The sequence below is a fragment of the Macrosteles quadrilineatus genome, unplaced genomic scaffold, assembly GCF_028750875.1.
Source record: "Macrosteles quadrilineatus isolate MER2022 unplaced genomic scaffold, UCM_ALF_1.0 Scaffold_9__3_contigs__length_116548681, whole genome shotgun sequence".
NCBI classification, from domain to species: Eukaryota; Metazoa; Arthropoda; class Insecta; order Hemiptera; family Cicadellidae; genus Macrosteles; species Macrosteles quadrilineatus.
The window spans coordinates 46,662,971-46,681,011 of NW_026542602.1; the positions used below are offsets into that span (position 1 = coordinate 46,662,971).

Sequence of the window (18,041 nt, forward strand, 5' to 3'; positions counted from 1 at the left end):
AGTAAAGTGTTATAAGCACCATTGTACATACAACAATATTTATTTTATTTCAAATAAATTTATCTTATCCACACGCACATTATTAAGTACGGTTATTTAGAAATACAGATTTAACAGTACTGGAAATCAAGCGCATATTGTTTACACCATCCAATACCACAAACAAACCAGCACAAGGTATGTCTATTCTAATACAAACATAAACACAAAAATAATATAATAACGCATAAATGACATATACTAACCTCAAAATATTTGTGATTTTAATCATAATTATTATATAAATGATTTATACAACAAGAGTCTCCTTTACAATATTGCCCCTTTTCACCCGCCTTATCATAGATTACACATAATCATTGATTTTTCATCTTGATAAATATCAGCCAAAGTCAATGTTAGTGTTATTCCGGTTGATAGAATATTGGCAATAACGTCGCAAGTGGTGTTAGTGACAGACGTCCCATGAGATAACATGGCAGACAGGTGACATCAGCTCATTTATTCGCACTTTATTGATTTAAATTTAAATTTATGAACATGAAGTTATTAAAATATTGAAAATAAAACATACAGAATTGAAAACCGAAACAATATGAATTAAAAATCTATATCTGTAAATTTTTAAGCGGATTAAATATTGTCATATAGTCCAGTAATCAATCTTTCGTAAATACACAAATACCATTTAACTGCTTCGAAACAAAACAGCTATTACAACACCACCACGGCCGCCTTTAACTACAGGCCGCGGCCTTCGAACTGGCAATGTCGCAAGTGGTGTTGTAACAGCTGTTTTTGTTTGTAAGAAAATCGGATCATTTTGTTCGAGTTATCGCGCTAACGGACATATAAATATATATATATATATACTGTATATATATATATGAATTTGAACGGATGGTGTTTTTGGCCTCTAGGGACCTCAAACGGGAAAAACGGAAAAAAACGGAAAATAATCGGTCCCAGATCCAGGTCTTACCATGAGTACTACGATAATAGCTTATATCCCTATATGGGAAATTCGCTAAAAGTAGGATATCCATTGGATGTCCTCACGATATCCACGATATCCTGTAGGATATCGTGGATATCCCTGAGATATCCCGTATCTCCCGGGAAATCCAGGATGTCCCACGGACATCCTAAATGTCCCGGGTTATTGCGGGATATCTCTAGGATATCCTACTAATCCCGGGATTTGGATAGGATATGTGGGCCTTTTATAGGATATCCTGGGGACGTCGTGTGCTGTGTGGGTACGTGAAGGCGATTTCTACGAAACACTACTTCTCCGTTAATAATGGACAGATTTTTACAAACGATGTGTCAAAATTAAGTATTTTTTGAGTAGACCAAAATTTTTTCACCAATTCCCGTAATAAAAGTCCTTGGGCTTTGCCCCACAGGCCATCAAAATCCCAATGTATTTCTTATGAAGAAAAGATTTAGTTTACTTAAACAGGCGAATAACTTGTATTGATTGCATACTAAAACAGCTGTTCATAGTAAACACATGATACACACAAGAGCCTTCGATTTCAGTTTCGATAACTGGAGTGGTGTGATTGATTACATTATCTTTGAGTTGGCTGTTTTAAACTATCGGAAATTATGACTGTTGGGTATTTGTTTAAAAAAATTAACGCCTGTAATACTTTGCAAAGATTTGCTCGAATTCGAGCAACAGGTGCACTAGTTTATAATAATAGTGGGAGACCGAGCTTCACTCAGATTGATTAAGACATTTATTAATAAGTTAATTATTGAGTCGACTCTCCAGCTCAAAATTATCAGCCTGTTGTTTATCATATTGCTCGCAGTGGCGGATCCAGAGGGGGGGCGAGGGGGGCGACCGCCCCCCCCCTCGGGCATACATATACATGAGTGAAAATTTAAAAACGTACGTTTTCAGAAAAAGCACTTTGCAAATTTTTTTCCCCTTTTTTCAAAACTTTTATTATTATTTTTATTTCATTAACATTTGAAGTTTCATAAAATGTCCATGGTAACGCAATATCTTTGGTAGTTTCTTTTTAAAAGAGCATCTTTAGTGGAAAAACACAAAATCCTGTCACGACCATAACGGACGTTTAAATGAATATTAAAAATGGTTAATATTATTTTTATAACTATGTTTTGCTATAAACTAATTTACTTTTATGACCATTATACAATAAAAAGGTCACTAAACTTTTAGTATATTTGGTCTTTCCAGAAAAAAATAAAAAAACTCAAGTTTGTAATGATGAAATATTAATATCAGTGTTGTGAATAATATTATTCTAGTCTAGAAAACAATAAACCTAAAATAAGACTTGTATAAAATAAAAACGTTCAACTTTGTTGTTGGTAAACTTATACATACAATAAAAAACCTTCGTCTTCAAAAACTAGAACTTAGACAAAAATCAAACGAGTGAAAGTCAAACATCAAATTTTAGGTTACGTTTTGTCCACGTAGATCTGTTTCAGAGTGATTAGTTGATTCAGTTTTGTAAATCCTTATAGGAATGATAAATAACTTGTGTAGATTTTTTAAATATATTCAGAGAATAAATATTTCATTTAGGTTATTAAAAAATAAGAGTTTTAAAGGTAATACCGATACACAAAACCTATCTTTAAAGTTATTTTAATCTGCTTATTAGCAAGTACTCCGGTCAGTTAGCCTGATCCAAATACCACAAAAAAAGGTATAAAATATATTTCATGTGACTGACGTGAAAAATATTTTTGAATTTCTTGTAAACACTAACAAACAACATAATTAAACTGAAGAGCTACATCGCTTGCACTTTCAAAATTCAAACTCGCAGTCTCGCACAGACGAATCATCAACACAGGACAGGATCAAGGTAGCCAACATACGTCCAATAAGGAACAAAATTTCTCGTAAACGAAATTCCAACAAGCTATACCGCTAATTGATTATTGATTTCTTAAAATAAGGCGTGTTTAGCCATGGTTTAGCCTTGTTTAATCAAAGTTAAATGAAATCAAAGAGGTGTCAAGTTTATTTGTCCAAGTCAAAGACATTTTTATCTTTGATGGATTTTCGCAAATATTTAAATTTTGTTTAGTTAAAAAAATATATTTTTCTCGTATCTGACTTCCCAACTCTCCCAACTCAAGGCAAGGAAATTCCCAACTTTTCTCTTTCCCAGATTCTAGGGGGGGGGGGTGGCTCCCCCCCTACCCCCTCCCCTAAGGCGACGCCCCTGGTCCTGGCGAGCAACTGCAGTGGCTCTGTGTGAAGACTCCCATTTAAAATAATATTAAAGCTGTGGCGGGCAACCAGTATCTACCACCAGTGGCCTCGCGTGAAAGGGCCCCAAAGAGTAGAAAATTGACATCAAGAACACATGGTTTCAACAAGATGGGGCCAATGCCTCTATGGCAGCAGTTTGAGTGTTATTTCCTGGGCGTGTGATCTCACGGTTTGGTGATGTTGTGTGGCCACAACGTTCACCGGACTTGTCAATTCAATGTCTTTTGCCTGTGGAGTCACCTGAAGAATACACGTGTTTACAAAGAAACACTACATACTCTCGATTAATAGAAGGCCGCAATCAGGATCAAAATTGAAGTAATCAATGAATTAGTTACTGAACAAAGCTTTTAAGCAAGGCTTGAAAATGTGTGTCCGTTTTAATGGCCACAATTTGAGTAATGTAATTTTTTAAACTTTCATTTCAATGTCAATAAAACTTTTCTATGTTTAAAACTTTAAGATCAATAGCATTTTTCAATCCATCCGTTACCCATGGACCACCCTGTATAAAAATGTATCGACAGTCGCTCTCAGTGTCGCCAACATAAACCATTTTAGTGTCGTCATTTTTTTTCTGACCCTAAAAACGTAAAATTTTTCAACATAAAAAAGCTTACAATGGGATAGAACTCTATTTGTGTTGGTTTGTCTGTGGTTGTACAGATCATTTCACTCGATTCCACACTCATTGTTCTTGTCATATTCAGCTAAAAAATACACACCAGAGTGTGCGGCCTTTGAAGAATTTAATTTAAAAAGTTGGTGGAATAACTAGTTATTCGTAAGGTGTCATCACACATAATGCATAAGGCAAGATGAGATGAATTTTGAATTAATAAGATGACAGCTTTTAGAGCAAGAGCCCATGACTGCCAGACCTTCGTTATTTTATAAAAGCTGAAAGTTTCTCAGCACATGTTCCCAATTCAGTTAAATGATCAGCAACTATGCAATTTTGATCTTGGTTACTTTGGCAACAAAAAGGTAAAAAAGGTCTAAAATTTGCAAATAACCTTTGTATAAAGCTTTTATAAAAAGTTTGACCCTCTGTTTAAACCGCACAAAGTGTCTGGCAATGGAAGAAATGATTTCTAACATTCCTCCGAAGAAATGAAAAAACCAAGCTTTATAGCCTACCATAACGAAGGTTATTTGCAAACTTCAGACCTTTAGTTACTATTTTGTTGCCAAAGTAACCATGATCCAAATTTTATAGTCGCTGATCATTTAACTGAATTGGGAGCATGTGCTGAGAAACTTTCAGCTTTTATAAAATAACGAAGGTCTAGCAGTCATGGGCTCTTGGGCTATTTGTTAAACGACTACATGAGATCAGCTGTTTCAAAGACTTACTATGAAGCCACCATTTTTATAAAGCCCAATAATTTAGAACAACTTGTTCAAGTTTCAGGTCTATACATGCAACAAAACTTGGTGAAATGGGTAGTTTGATCCAAACAAAAAGAGTCATTTAAAGATTTATTCAGTAAATAATTTATTTCAATACAAAACAATGAATCTCTAATTTATACAAATATCATTAAGTACAATTTAATAATCAACTTTATGAAAACAAGTCAAAAAGGAATGTTTTAGGAACACTATAAATCATTTTGCATAAGCTTAAAAAGTCCTCGATAAATATATTCCATCATAAGATCAACAATGAATTTAAAATTCAATATTTGTAACATCATACTGTTATATGTAAAAGTACCTATATTAGTTATTATAAAACAGCCTAAAAAGCGTTATAAATACTGTACATTTATTTATTTACACATATTCCATACGTTATTCAATATGCTCTTACTTTGGTAGGTAACTGTATGGATAAATCGGAGGTAAAACAGAAGTCAAAGTCTTCATCCCCCAGAAGCTCATTTTCACTTGTATTTTATGGGCTTTTTCTTCTCAGGCTGTAACATAAAATAAATTTGTTTGTAAATTATAGGAGTTACCTCTAACAACCGTTGACTTTTGGATAGTAGTAGACGTCCCATCTACATGGACCAGTTGTTAGTAGAGAATTTTTATTCAAATATAACATGGTTAATTATTAAGCCATCCACAGCTAGAATATATTTAGATCATCTTTGTTGTGGTAGCCTCTAGTTATTAAGTACTGTTGTAGGTAATATGTTTCTGTCACCCGCATTTCAACAGCTAGTGGAATCTTCATTGCTCTTCTTAAGATATCTTATTGTTATGGCTTACACTATAGTCTATACTGTATTTACAAAAATATTTACACACTGGCAGTCATTCACTAGTATCGCGGTCGTATCAATTGGACAATGCGACGACGGACACGAGTCGATGTCACAGCAGGAGGTGCTTTGATCTATGTTGTTGGTTTGTACAAAGGATCCACCTGACCATAAAGCAAGAAAGTCCAAACTAACCTTTTATAACCCCCGAACGGCCCAAATTCAAATTCCAACACCCCCAATCCAAGAAATGAAACGGAGGAAGCAAAACCTCCTGCCGTGACTCTGTTCGATCGACCCAAGCGCGATACTAGTGAGTGTGTGAGTGTAAATATTTTTGTAAATACAGTATATACAGTATAGTATAATGTTGATAAAGGCCCTTTCAATTTGATTATGTTAAAAATGTTGTATATATCCACAAGTAATCGTAAATTGACATCAACACTCTCTCTGTCGGGGATTTGGCTGTTGCTTCCAACATGGATATCAATAGTCAAAACTGATATTTTCAGCTGTGAATCTGCCTGACATGTGCTGCAACCTAACTAGAGACTAATATTATTGGCTATGAATACTATCTTTGACTATTTATGCACCTCTGTCAATACAGTGAACAATAATTTGAAAGTGACCAGTAACTTTTGGTTGATATTAGTTTATTGAGCGCTATGTCTAATTGGTAGCCAAGCAGTTTTAGAGTAGCCATGAGAAGATTTAGATTAATTAACCATTCAAATACCCTCTTGGTTGTCAGCCATTTATAAGTGTGTATCAGTGCCAACTATAAATCTTTAAAACTCCAAAATCTATTTAGAAACAAATTGTAAACACGTTCTTGAGCTAGTGCCTTTTTTACCCAATGCATAGAGAACAAATGCACAGAGGAAACATTCAGCCATACACTTAAGTTGTGTCCAGCACTAATCGCTGGTGTCTAGGACAAAGTACAATACCACCCCCTTTGTCATCATGTACTACAACGCTCATGGGGAATGAAGACCTTACACCTTTTCTGTGCGATAGGAATTCCTGCTGAGGCTCCTCCTTGCTCAGCAGGAGGAGGTATAGTAAAAGTATCTGGCAGCACTAGTCCTGAAAGGGCACGATCATCCCTTCCTCAAGTTTCCTCTGTACCTCACTTCTCTATGCCAAAGTGATTACCTTAACAACAAGATTCTGAAGCTAATAGATTTTATTCGTAACTCATTCAAATTTCTATAGATCAAGAAATGTTTCTATCCATAATACTTTTTCTTGAGCTAGCAACATTAAATCCAATGTAAAATTCTTACCGGTAAAATACTAAAGCAGCACGTCAGATCTTCCGAGACAGACATAACAGCTCCGGCGTTGTCAAACTCGCCGCAGTAGTTGGGCGCAGAGAAGAGTGTGAGAAGGTTGCGATGGGAGAAGAACTGATATCCATCCTCGACCACCTGATGTGCGCGGACGATGAGCGAACAGTTGTGTTTGCGGAGAAAACTACGGACGACATCGCCACCGAACACGTAACTCACACCTCGGTCGTTCTGACCCCATCCTATCACACCCTGCAACATGATGTTGGTTAGCTTTAGTAAATTTTATGTGTTACAGTTCCATGTTTTCATCTTTGAGGTTTTGGTTTTAGCATACATTTTTATACAAGTCCTGTTTATGCTCCTAAACCAATCAGATAAGCAAAAAAGTGAAGAAGTGTACACAGATACCTGAGTCAGTTACATATGCGGCTGTATATATATTAGATTAAAATGTTAAAAATAATTAAAATAATAGTTTCTACTTTGTTTGTAATCCTTTAAAAGGCCCTAAGCTTGTCTTTCTTTCATCAACTTTCTGTTTATCAAATATTTGAGAAGTATATAAAATAAAAAGATCATTGATACTAAACAAGAGCAAATTTGATTTAGAAATAAACAATATAGTGTATGGATTTTCACCTCATATGCTGTTGTTTCCTATCAAATTTGCCTTTGTTTAGCATCGATGATCTTAACTAGTATGTAAGCCTACTTATAAAATTGGAAATGTTGACTTAGTTACTGAAGCTAGTGGGAAAGCTTAAAGGTGACCAATTAGGAAAACAGCTACGATGGTGTCACAGATCTTAAAGGCCCGGGCCAGTTCCATGTAGGGTTATATGACAGGTTCGGTCAAACAGACAAGAAGATACAAGATATATACAAGAAGATCCTTCTATTTGGTTGTACTGTAATGGGAAAAAGCGGAACCTAAAACTGTTTTAGCTAAGGGATGATAAATTAACAAGTAATGAGTTTCATAAGTTGGCAGCAGTCTGAACAACAATTTACAATCTCTTATATACTAAAAAACTTTTGCAAAACTTATCACAGCTTATACCATACTACTGGACCAAATTACACGATGTTGATACCAAATGAAAGATATTTTCCTGTAGATGTGCAGAATCCCTTTATAAATTAAAATAGGCCGAAAAATGAGCACAGAAAATGAATTTAAAATGAAAAAAAAAATAACATGGACCTTATGGGTTGCCATGTTGGTGACAAAATAACATCAAAATATAAACAGAAAATCAAAACAAATGGAAGAAATTCCAATCACATGTTTTTTTTACAGCGTGGGGTGAAAATAGAGAAGTTTGCACAATACACATACTTTTTGAGTTTTCGACCACGGAGCGAGCTCTCGTAATTACTCTAAAAATTTAATGAACAGCTGATCATGTTCATTACTAAACATTTTATTGCATATGGATACAACAATCCCATTAGTTTTGTTTTATTACTTGTTTGTGAAACCCAAAGCTCTGCAGTTTGTCTTTGTGAGAGTGTTTGATTGGTACACAGGTGGCTATCAGAGTCAGTAACCAATCGATAACAATGTTAACTGAAGCAGTTGTTCTCTAAATTTTCACGTGATTCACAATAATACAAAAGATTAGTGAAAATAACATGAAAATGCAAATTTAAATGTCTTTGTAAATGGTTGGGGTCTCTAAATGGCTCTGATCTATTGTTTAGGAGATACTGAAGTTTATTGGATTTAGAAAGGGTTGAATTAATAAGACGTTAATTAATTAATACACACATGTACTGTTGATCTTTAGGAACCTATATTCAACAATCTCCTACAGGCCATAGGTACGTCTGCTCAATTCAAATAATTTATTTCTCTAAAAACATAAACATATACAAGGTACCATCATATTTTATATGGTGTTCATCTTTAAAGTGACATGAAAATCAACAGTGAATTTACTACCGTATCAGGGTTAAATTTGAAATATTCTTATTTTAATTCCTCTTTCAAGCAAGCTTTGAGGTATTTAATAAAAATTATAGAGGATCTAAACATCCTCAATCGAGCAATATAGCATAATATGATAGGTATCGACATTCAAACCGACATCACTTAATCCTAAGAAACCTTTGAAACACTTTCTGACCTCCTGATGAATAATAAATAAAACACGAAACTGTTTCAAACGTCAGTCTTGAGTTATGAAACCAAAACAAAAGGAAGTTTAACTGACATTTCCCTTCAACTGGCAAGAAGCCACTGAATTAATAAACTTTGAGTCTGTAAGACCTTGTTCCTCCCTTGTCTAATGTGAGAACAAATTATAAATTTTAGATGTCAAACTTTAGATGAATCCTAGACTCGAAACTTGTTGACACCTGCTTTACAAAGTGCTTGTAGTAAAACTTGAAGAGATTTTTATTTTTAAGAAATTAATATTATCAATATTTCACATAATCTGCTGTATTTTAAATTCTTTTCATTCTGACAACTTAACTCATCATCTTGAACCAAATCTAACATGTTTCCCAATACCGGTATGCCACATCTATGAAAAAAAGGGGAAAAACATCAACAAGGGATATTTATAAGCTGGGCTTAGGTAGTCACAATGTGTACCACAGCAGGGTCCTAAGATAAAACATATTAAAGTAAAAAAAGTGACCAACATAGTTTCATCAAACTTTTTAGGAATTTTCTAGTCTGTTATGTTCCTTTTTCTGACCAAACTAAAACTAAACCAAAACTAAAACAGAGGCCCTCTAAATACATTGTTATATCACTAAGTACAGTATTCTTTTTTGATATCTCAAGCTACATTGAAATACAATCCTCAAAATAAAAAAAATCAATACTTGGCACTACCAGTTTAACCAGAACAAGGACTTTATTTTTATTTGTCTTGCATAGACTTTATTCCTATTTTTAAGAATGACAAAAGGAACAGAACCAATCCAACAAAAATACTGTACTAAACGAAATTAAAATGATATACTGTAAAAATTACCCCTCTTTAAGGATTGTGAAGAGATTTAAAACGCAGATCCCTTATTTTAGAGTTTATTTTCACCATTTTCATGGATAGGCATCCACAGTCACATGCTGTCGATTTGTGTTCTTTGGGCGACAACAGTGTCAAAACAGTGTGTTGCTAGCCTACCGGTAGTGGTTAGTGTCTCGGACTTCGGTATGGGAGGGACGGGTTCAATTCCCGACACATCCACAAAGCTTTATTCTCATGTTGACCTATTGTAAAATGCCATAGGTTAAAAAAAACAATCAAACCCATTTGTCCTTGTTTTAGCCTTGATGTAGAAACTTACTAAAAACTATTTTTTTTACAAATACATTATTTCAATCCTACCTCATCCGGGTCCCCCCAGAGCAGGTCACACACCAGGCCAGAGTCCGGAACATCCAGAGGCCTTGGAATAGTCCGGATCTGAGGAATAGAGAGTGAAATTGGAAGAAACATTATACATACAGTACGTCAAATACAGTGGTTCTAGGGTGAAAGAGGAATTGGAAAGAATACACTGCACGTAAACGTGATCTGACAATTATTCAAAAACAATTAAATTTGTGTGTGTTGATAGCTTTAGCTGTTACCTTTAAGTAAAACCTTCTAATTAGTCATTCTTCTTATAATATTTCAACTGTCAGCATAACAAAAGCGGTTAATATACAACAAAAGCAGACATTCTCACTGCCAGGAATAACAAGAGAACAAGAGAGGACATATTGGTACAAATTCTATTTCAGTATCAGTCATTGTTAGAATATTTGTGAGGCATTAATTGACACTATTCAAACAGAATATTCACTAAAACTCCCAATGAATGCAGTCCAGTATCAATAGGTTATGATTTACCTAAACATAAACCTTTATGTGAATTGTTTTAGTTACTTACTTGATTAAGATCTACTAACTGTGGTGATAGTCCTCCATGCATACAAAATATCGTTCCTTCTATCAGAGCCGCTGGAAATAAAACAAAATTCAATTAATATACTAAAATTATCATTATGTTCTTATTTTATACTCATGTTGGGCTCAAGCATATTATTGAAACCTTTTTTTAAGAAAATATAAAGGCATAAAGAATTTTAGAATCATATTTATTATTTTGGTAATGGTACTTTTAGCATTTGTGTTAATAGTGCATCATAATTCTTTCCCATCTAATCGGATTAAAATTGTCATTTATTTTCTGTCAGAACCACCCCCTTTTTTGTTGTTAGGTGAAAATTGAATTGAAAATTGTATCAGAAAGGGAAGCAAAATCAGCTTAGATGTATAAAATGATAGTGTTTACTTATAATTTAAAGTACAATATAATGAACAAGTTAATGACTGATCTTTGATTATTTACCTTATTAACTTTTTGAATCCGGTGTGCACAAAATTTTACTTTAAAAGTTGTTTCAAACAAACTTTTTGAAAAATCTCATGAGAATATGTAGCTCATTTTAGACTTTTATATACTACAGAACAGGCTAAAGTTGGATATTGGGTAGTACAATAATTTATTGATATTTATCTATTTAATCATAGATATGGCTTGATCACTGTGAGCAAAGAACTGGGGACTTTGGAACAATATTAATTATATTGGGTTGTAACCTCATCGTGCCTGTAAGATTTCTGAACATTTTTCATTTTCAAACTGACATACCTACTGCTTATTTAGCATTGTATATTATATGCATCATTCATCATAGATGAACTTTATCTATGATACTAAGACTGAACTAAGGCATCCTCCAGAAGACTGATCGAAAACTTACCTACTGGAAGGCAGTTGAACAGATCTGTAAACGTTTTCCACAGTTTGACCGTGTATCTTCTTTTACATTCATCATAAAACCCGTAAATCCTGAAACAATCAAGTAACACAAACAGTAAGCTACTTATGTTACCCAAGAAGTTGGAGATTGGAACCCTGATGGTAAAATAGAGTTTTAATACCCAGAAGGCCTGAAATATATGGAGAAGGACACTGATGAAAGAGGTGAAACTGGTAGGCAAGACCCAGGTTTTGCGGGTTGCATGTGTTATGGACTATGGACCCGAGAGATAGTTAAGCCCCTCTCCACTATGTTGTGGAAAATTTTTTCTCTCCCTTGTGACCCCATCAAACCTAAATAAATCTCTTGCTCTCCTGGGCCTGGGTCCAGTTATTAACGTTATTCTTTCGATGCAAAAATATTTTTTTGTAATTTACCGAAAAATGCTAGAGTTATTTACTTATTTTGCCCAAAAAGTGCTAGGCTTGCCTTGGGGGCGAAGTCTATTGTACGAGAAATAAAATCGGTAAAAATAAAATTTTTTATCTTAAAAGTGCTAAGGAACAATATATTGGGCCTCGATCGTATTAGGAATTGAAAGAAAACCTTGCTGTTTCGATACAACAACAAAGTCAACCGATATGCCCATTTAAACTCACAAGATCGAAAGTCGTGCCAGCACGATGTAGCGTCCCTTAGCACTTTTCAGATGAAACGCGAACAGCGATATATCGTTCTATAGCACTTTTCGGGAAAAAGACACACAACAATATATCGATGCATAGCACTGAAAGGGTTAAGTCATCCCTGGCAAGACATGAAAATTACGAGTATTAAGAGAAGGGACCTACAGAGTGAGGTGAAGATGGACAGTAGGTGCCCTAAGGTCTAGCAGGAGTCTACAGGATATAAAAAGTTTTATTTCATATGTGCAGTAACTTGATGAATCACTATACCTTTTCTGTATGCAATCTTTGGAGCAGAATTATTGATCAAGAAGGAAAAATGTCTTCCGTAGTTATATAGTGACAAGCACACTTAGCATACAGTAATGTATGGATAAGAACAACAATAGTGACACCAACAAGAAACAAAAACATATGATACTAACAAAAAGAGCAGCTGTTTGGGCCCAAACAATGCGACATAGAGAGTCCGAACTTTTGAATATAGTTGTCCACCATCATGTCAATCACAAAATCTGGCATATTCCTTAGTCAATGAGTCCTTACTCAATGAGGGTTTAACACCAGTAACCTTTTTGAAGGTTTTTAAGCTACCACCATCAGGATACAGTTCTACAGTAGCTTTTCTATTGTCACTTTCAACCTTTTGAGCCACAATGGCCAACATATCATAGAAAAACAGTAATATAATAAAACATCCACTTTCAAATATCTATGCGAAATAGTGTCCTGTATGTTCAAATATCCTGTCCTTCCCATGTGCTACAGCCTGAAGGTCAAAATTTAAAGCATTAGGCTTCTGTCAATGGTTTAAATCCCGTCTCAGTCTGGTGGCCGTTTGTGAGTCGGTGACTCAGTTGGTAGCGTCACGGGCTTGGGGCTCTGGGGCCCTGGCCCAAGGCAACGATGTCGAGAGTTCGGATCCTGCTCACTGCCACTAAAATTTATCAGTACAGTTCACCTTCGTGTTGTACCGGCTCACCCCTTTCTTTGCTGGATAGGTTCCACGCACAGATCTGTGGTCTATGTGGATGGGCAAATGCAAGGTTAAAAGAGGTCGCCAATTTTTTTTTTTTTTTAAGTTATGGTGTACAACTCAAGAGGATTCCGCTTGTCTGTGGCAAAGTGGGAAGGCTCTCCTAAATAAATGGTGGTCAGCTTTGGTTGAAGTTGATGGGATGCAGGGGTGCCCATCCCCCCCTAGACTCATGACGCACCCCCCCCCAATTGAGCAACAGCCCCCCCCCAACCATAAATGATGTACACAACAAATGAGAAACATTATTCCCCCGCCCAGCACTATTTGTAAAACGATAAAAGAAGTTTTAAAATTTTTTTAGATATATAAAATTCAAACCCAGTTAATCTATATAAATTAAGTTATAGTTTTGTCTGTACATTGCTCAGAATTATACATATTTTGGGCTATTTATGTTTTATACATTGAAGAAGTTGAAATATGTCTTATCTCAATTTATGTCCGTCTGTCACGGCCCAGAAGGCATTTTATGCAGCATACTCTAAAGAAAACTAGAGTACCGATTATGATTCTAATGGTTTAATTGTATCCACAGGATTGGCGAGAGAGTCCTCATAGCCATTAAAATATGGCCTCACTATTTTGGAAATAAAATAACGGACGATCAAAAACCCAATTTTGTGTGATTTTTCTAGTTTATTTTCTCCATGTTTACTATATATGTCATTAATTTATGAAATACAGTACTAATAATCTGTTAAGAGAACACGTCATATATGAAATTGCGAACAGCTGTTTTGATAAAGATTCCTTTTCCTAGCTGTCACTGATATGTTTACATAAATGTTGTTCACGAATATTGTGTAGGCCCTAACCATTTCCAATCACGTTTGTAAGCAAACCCAAAACAAAGTGAGATTAATAACCGTGTGGCTTTGGCTTACATAACGGGTTTGATTTATCACGGGTACTAATATGTAACTGTAAATTAAATTAAATAACTAGCCATCATCCAGGTCGGGAACCGGAGATTCTGTGTGTATCAAGTTGTACTTGAATTTTGATTACAGGGAAAAGATCGTGAATCAGTGTTTTACAGGACTGGAAAACTTATCTTTCTATATAAATAAAATTAGAGTTTTATAAGTCACCTCAATTTAAGGAATTTTTTATTGCCAGAATATCCATATCGCGTTCGTAACGTAACCTCTGCTTAACGAATTGTCAGCGTCTTTCTCGATATAACGATCCCCTCTCCCTCCCTTTAGAAACATCACAGCTCCTTTGATGGAAATGAAATGGAAACAACGCTTGCGCCAACAATCCTCAATCGTCTGCTCCGTTTAAAGTTACCATGGTTTCTAATCACTCAATCACAGTTTACTAAGCATTAATCGACATCATTCCCCAGCTGTTGTATCTGAAATCTGTTGTAACATAGCGCACAGCAGACAGAAGTGTAAGGCCCCTATTACACTAGGTAGCCTGGCGACGTCGCCAGCGACCAAACTGGCTACTCAGCTTGTCATGGGGCATTGATTCTTATGGATGTTATTACACGAGGGTAGCCAGCGACGCAGCCACACTTTGGCGACCGACTGGCTACCGAGCCCCGTCGCCACTGTGGTAGCCACTGGCTACCCATATTGGCGACGCTGCGTTGTAGCATATGGAGCTTACACTTCTGTCTGCTGTGCGCTATGTTACAACAGATTTCAGATACAACAGCTGGGGAATGATGTCGATATAATGCTTAGTAAACTGTGATTGAGTGATTAGAAACCATGGTAACTTTAGTAAGGCTGTGATTTGCCAATGAGTAGGCCTAAATATGGCGACTTGTTGAATTAGTGTATGAGTGTATGAATTGAAAAGAAATAACCTATTAAAGAACATAAGAACAAAGAAAAAGAATAAAAGGATTTTTCTCAATACATTTTTTAAAAGAGTGTTTTAATTATCTCTAAATATAATTTTACACTTTTTTATTACTTACATATCAATTCCTATGCTGTGATACAGCACCTATCGGTAACCTATCCGTCTATCATGAGCATGAGCAGAACCTTAAACACAAGGTTCCTTTAATATATTTACGTTATTTATAGCAATAGCAATGCAATGTTTGGGTAGTGATTAGTTGAGTTTGAGTTATCTGCAATTTTAAACGTTGCCGTTTGTAAAACTGAACCAATATAAATTATTTGAAATTTACAGTAATAATGTTATTGCACAATAATAATTGTTGTGCAATATTGAATTTCGTTTATAAAAATGCAAATCGTGACATTAATGGCTGTTTACAACGTTTTAATGTTCCATCTGTTTGTCATCTGTTTTTATACTAAGTATATTGGATTAACCGTATTTTTCATTACCTCCCCCCCCCTCACCATATTAACTCAGGTAATCGAGTATCTACACATTAGTGTAAAGTATTGTAGCCTATGCTACTTGATTGTATTTTAACGAGCTTTATGTCAACAAAGCGTTCTGTGCTAATTCACGGTGTAGCTGGACGTGTCTGTACCGCATTATATTTATCTATCACAGCTCACTGACAGCAGTTGAGCCATCTCGTGCGCTCCCTCTCTTAGATCTCACGTCTTGCTAATCTTAAATAATAACTTTCTACACGAATCCTAAGCCATCTTAAAATCCTATTTTAACTCATTTAATTCAATAATATAACTATTGTCATTAATTAATCTACTTTCTATCTGGCGACTTCGTAATATATTTATTATTGTCGTCACGTTGAACACTGTTGCAATTAGCAATTAGCCCCATTTGAATTTTTTAGCCCCCCCCCCAAGAATTTCAATGACGCAGTCTGCGTCACAGCCCCCCCTTGTGGGCACCCCTGTGGGATGTGTGGATTCTTATTGACTTGTGAAACTGCCATTTTGCTAATTGTACTTCTAGGTCCCCACCAGTACTTGTTTCAAGACTTAATGAATTTATTTTGTTAGACAACAATTTTAACTGATATGTTAAACCACTTCTCTGTGGTGTAGCCTACTTATACTGACCTATTGATACTGGCACATTCGTGGTTACCCCGGAGTAGGAAGAAGTTGTTTGGATACTTGATTTTGTAGGCGAGAAGTAAACAGATTGTCTCCAACGAATTCTTCCCCCTGAAAAAAGTTCAGTTTTGTAACTATTTCTATCACATGAGAAAAGAGAAAGAATTGCTTGAACAAAACAGCTTAAACATACTTGCAGACCTGCAGACAATGGTGCGTTCACAAAATTTGGGGAGTTTGAGGGGAAGTCTCTCTGGGTGCCACCACTTATTTTGCTTGATGTATTTTGCAGCTGATTGACGTTTCAAGTGGAGGGGATATATTTCTTCCCCTAAAACTGCCTCAATTTGAGAGTATTAGCATTGACTATTGAATAATGAAGTAGACATCTCACCTATATGGACCAGCCGTTGTAAATTGTTTATTGCTGACCAAGTTAATACATAAGAACAGTTGCTATGGCTCACAAAAAGTCATTCAGATTTCATTAGCTTGACTTGGTAAAAAAGTTTGCACATATTCAATGGACATATGAGTAATTTAGATCCCACAATCTGTTTGTGGTTCACATTAACCATAACGATTTTATTTTAAAAACTGGCGATAACTTTAACATGGGATGGCATGTCTAGTTGTATCTAAGTCAAAGGTATTAGTGAATGTCCAAATGTCTGAATACACTTTTTTAATACGCGTCAACAGGAAGAATTCTTATCTTAGATTTATACAAACAAATAATACGGTAGCTCAGTGGAAACATTACCTTTGGAAACAGAATTTTTTTTCCTAGGACGCTAGGCATGATCCCGGAATTGTTTTTCACATTACTTCAGGCTAGACCTAGGGGTTACGGCATTATCACTTGGATGAAATCCATTGATGATTTGGCGGGGTTTGAGCCCGGGACCCCAGGAACCGGAGTCCCGCGCTCTAACCACTAGACCACCTCGCTCCCCTTGGAAACAGAAGTAGACATAGACATTCTATATATTGACCTGCTCCAGCTGTAACCTGTGTTTGACTTAAAACAGTCAAGGCCGTAGCCAGGACAAACTTTCGGGGGGGGGGGGGTCAGGTTGGTTGTAGGACTCTGACAAGAGGGTGGCCACCGGGGGGTTTGGGGGGTGTGGAGCAAAAAATTTGGAATTTTCAAAGCCATTTGGTGGCTTTTTAAAGCCATTTTTAACACCTAAAACCGTGCCCAATTGTCCATATAAACTCCCATTTCACCTGTTGTTTGTCATGAGCAAATAGACATTAAAAAAATTAAACAATGACGGTTGCATTCATGAATTTTAAATCACACTGTAGACTATGGCCATCCCTCCTAAAAGCCGTTGGGTGAATTTCTACAGCCAGTTTTAACGTCTAGAACTGTGTGCAAAACCTCCCATTTCCATTTCCCCATTTAATTGTTATGAATAAGTAGACATTTTAAAAACTGTTATGCCTATTGCATTCATAAATCTCAAAACGTATTGTAGGCTAATCTATATTGTAACTACTTCATAGTTTTAATACCTATTCCTATTTAGATCAGATTTATTAGAATGATATTAAATATGAATGGAAATTGCAAAACATAATAATAGGTAAATAAATCAGTTATGGCGCAAAATCGTTAAGCAAGTTTAAAAAAAGTGGGGAAAATAATAGAAAACATAACAGAAGTTATCTGCTAATTAGTAAGGTAAACAGCACTGTGATATATGGAGAGAAAACAGATTACAAAACAAAATTCAACCTTCTGCCATGTTTTGACGCAAAAATGTTTACAACCTCGTCTGT

The 18,041-nt window shown here is 35.5% G+C and overlaps 1 protein-coding gene across 1 annotated transcript in view; it reads right to left on the bottom strand.

The window, feature by feature from the left end:
- Window positions 1-5,020: 5,020 nt before the first annotated feature.
- Window positions 5,021-18,041, bottom strand: part of LOC129003936 (serine/threonine-protein phosphatase alpha-3 isoform-like) — a 70,564-nt gene continuing 57,543 nt past the window's right edge. Inside the window, exons 3-8 of the mRNA XM_054432282.1 lie at window positions 16,257-16,364; window positions 11,560-11,648; window positions 10,683-10,753; window positions 10,136-10,213; window positions 6,780-7,037; window positions 5,021-5,193 (exon numbers count right to left, since the gene is read on the bottom strand). Coding sequence (XP_054288257.1) covers window positions 5,161-5,193; window positions 6,780-7,037; window positions 10,136-10,213; window positions 10,683-10,753; window positions 11,560-11,648; window positions 16,257-16,364 — 637 coding nt within the window. The 3' untranslated portion in view covers window positions 5,021-5,160. The remainder of the gene's footprint in view (window positions 5,194-6,779; window positions 7,038-10,135; window positions 10,214-10,682; window positions 10,754-11,559; window positions 11,649-16,256; window positions 16,365-18,041) is intronic.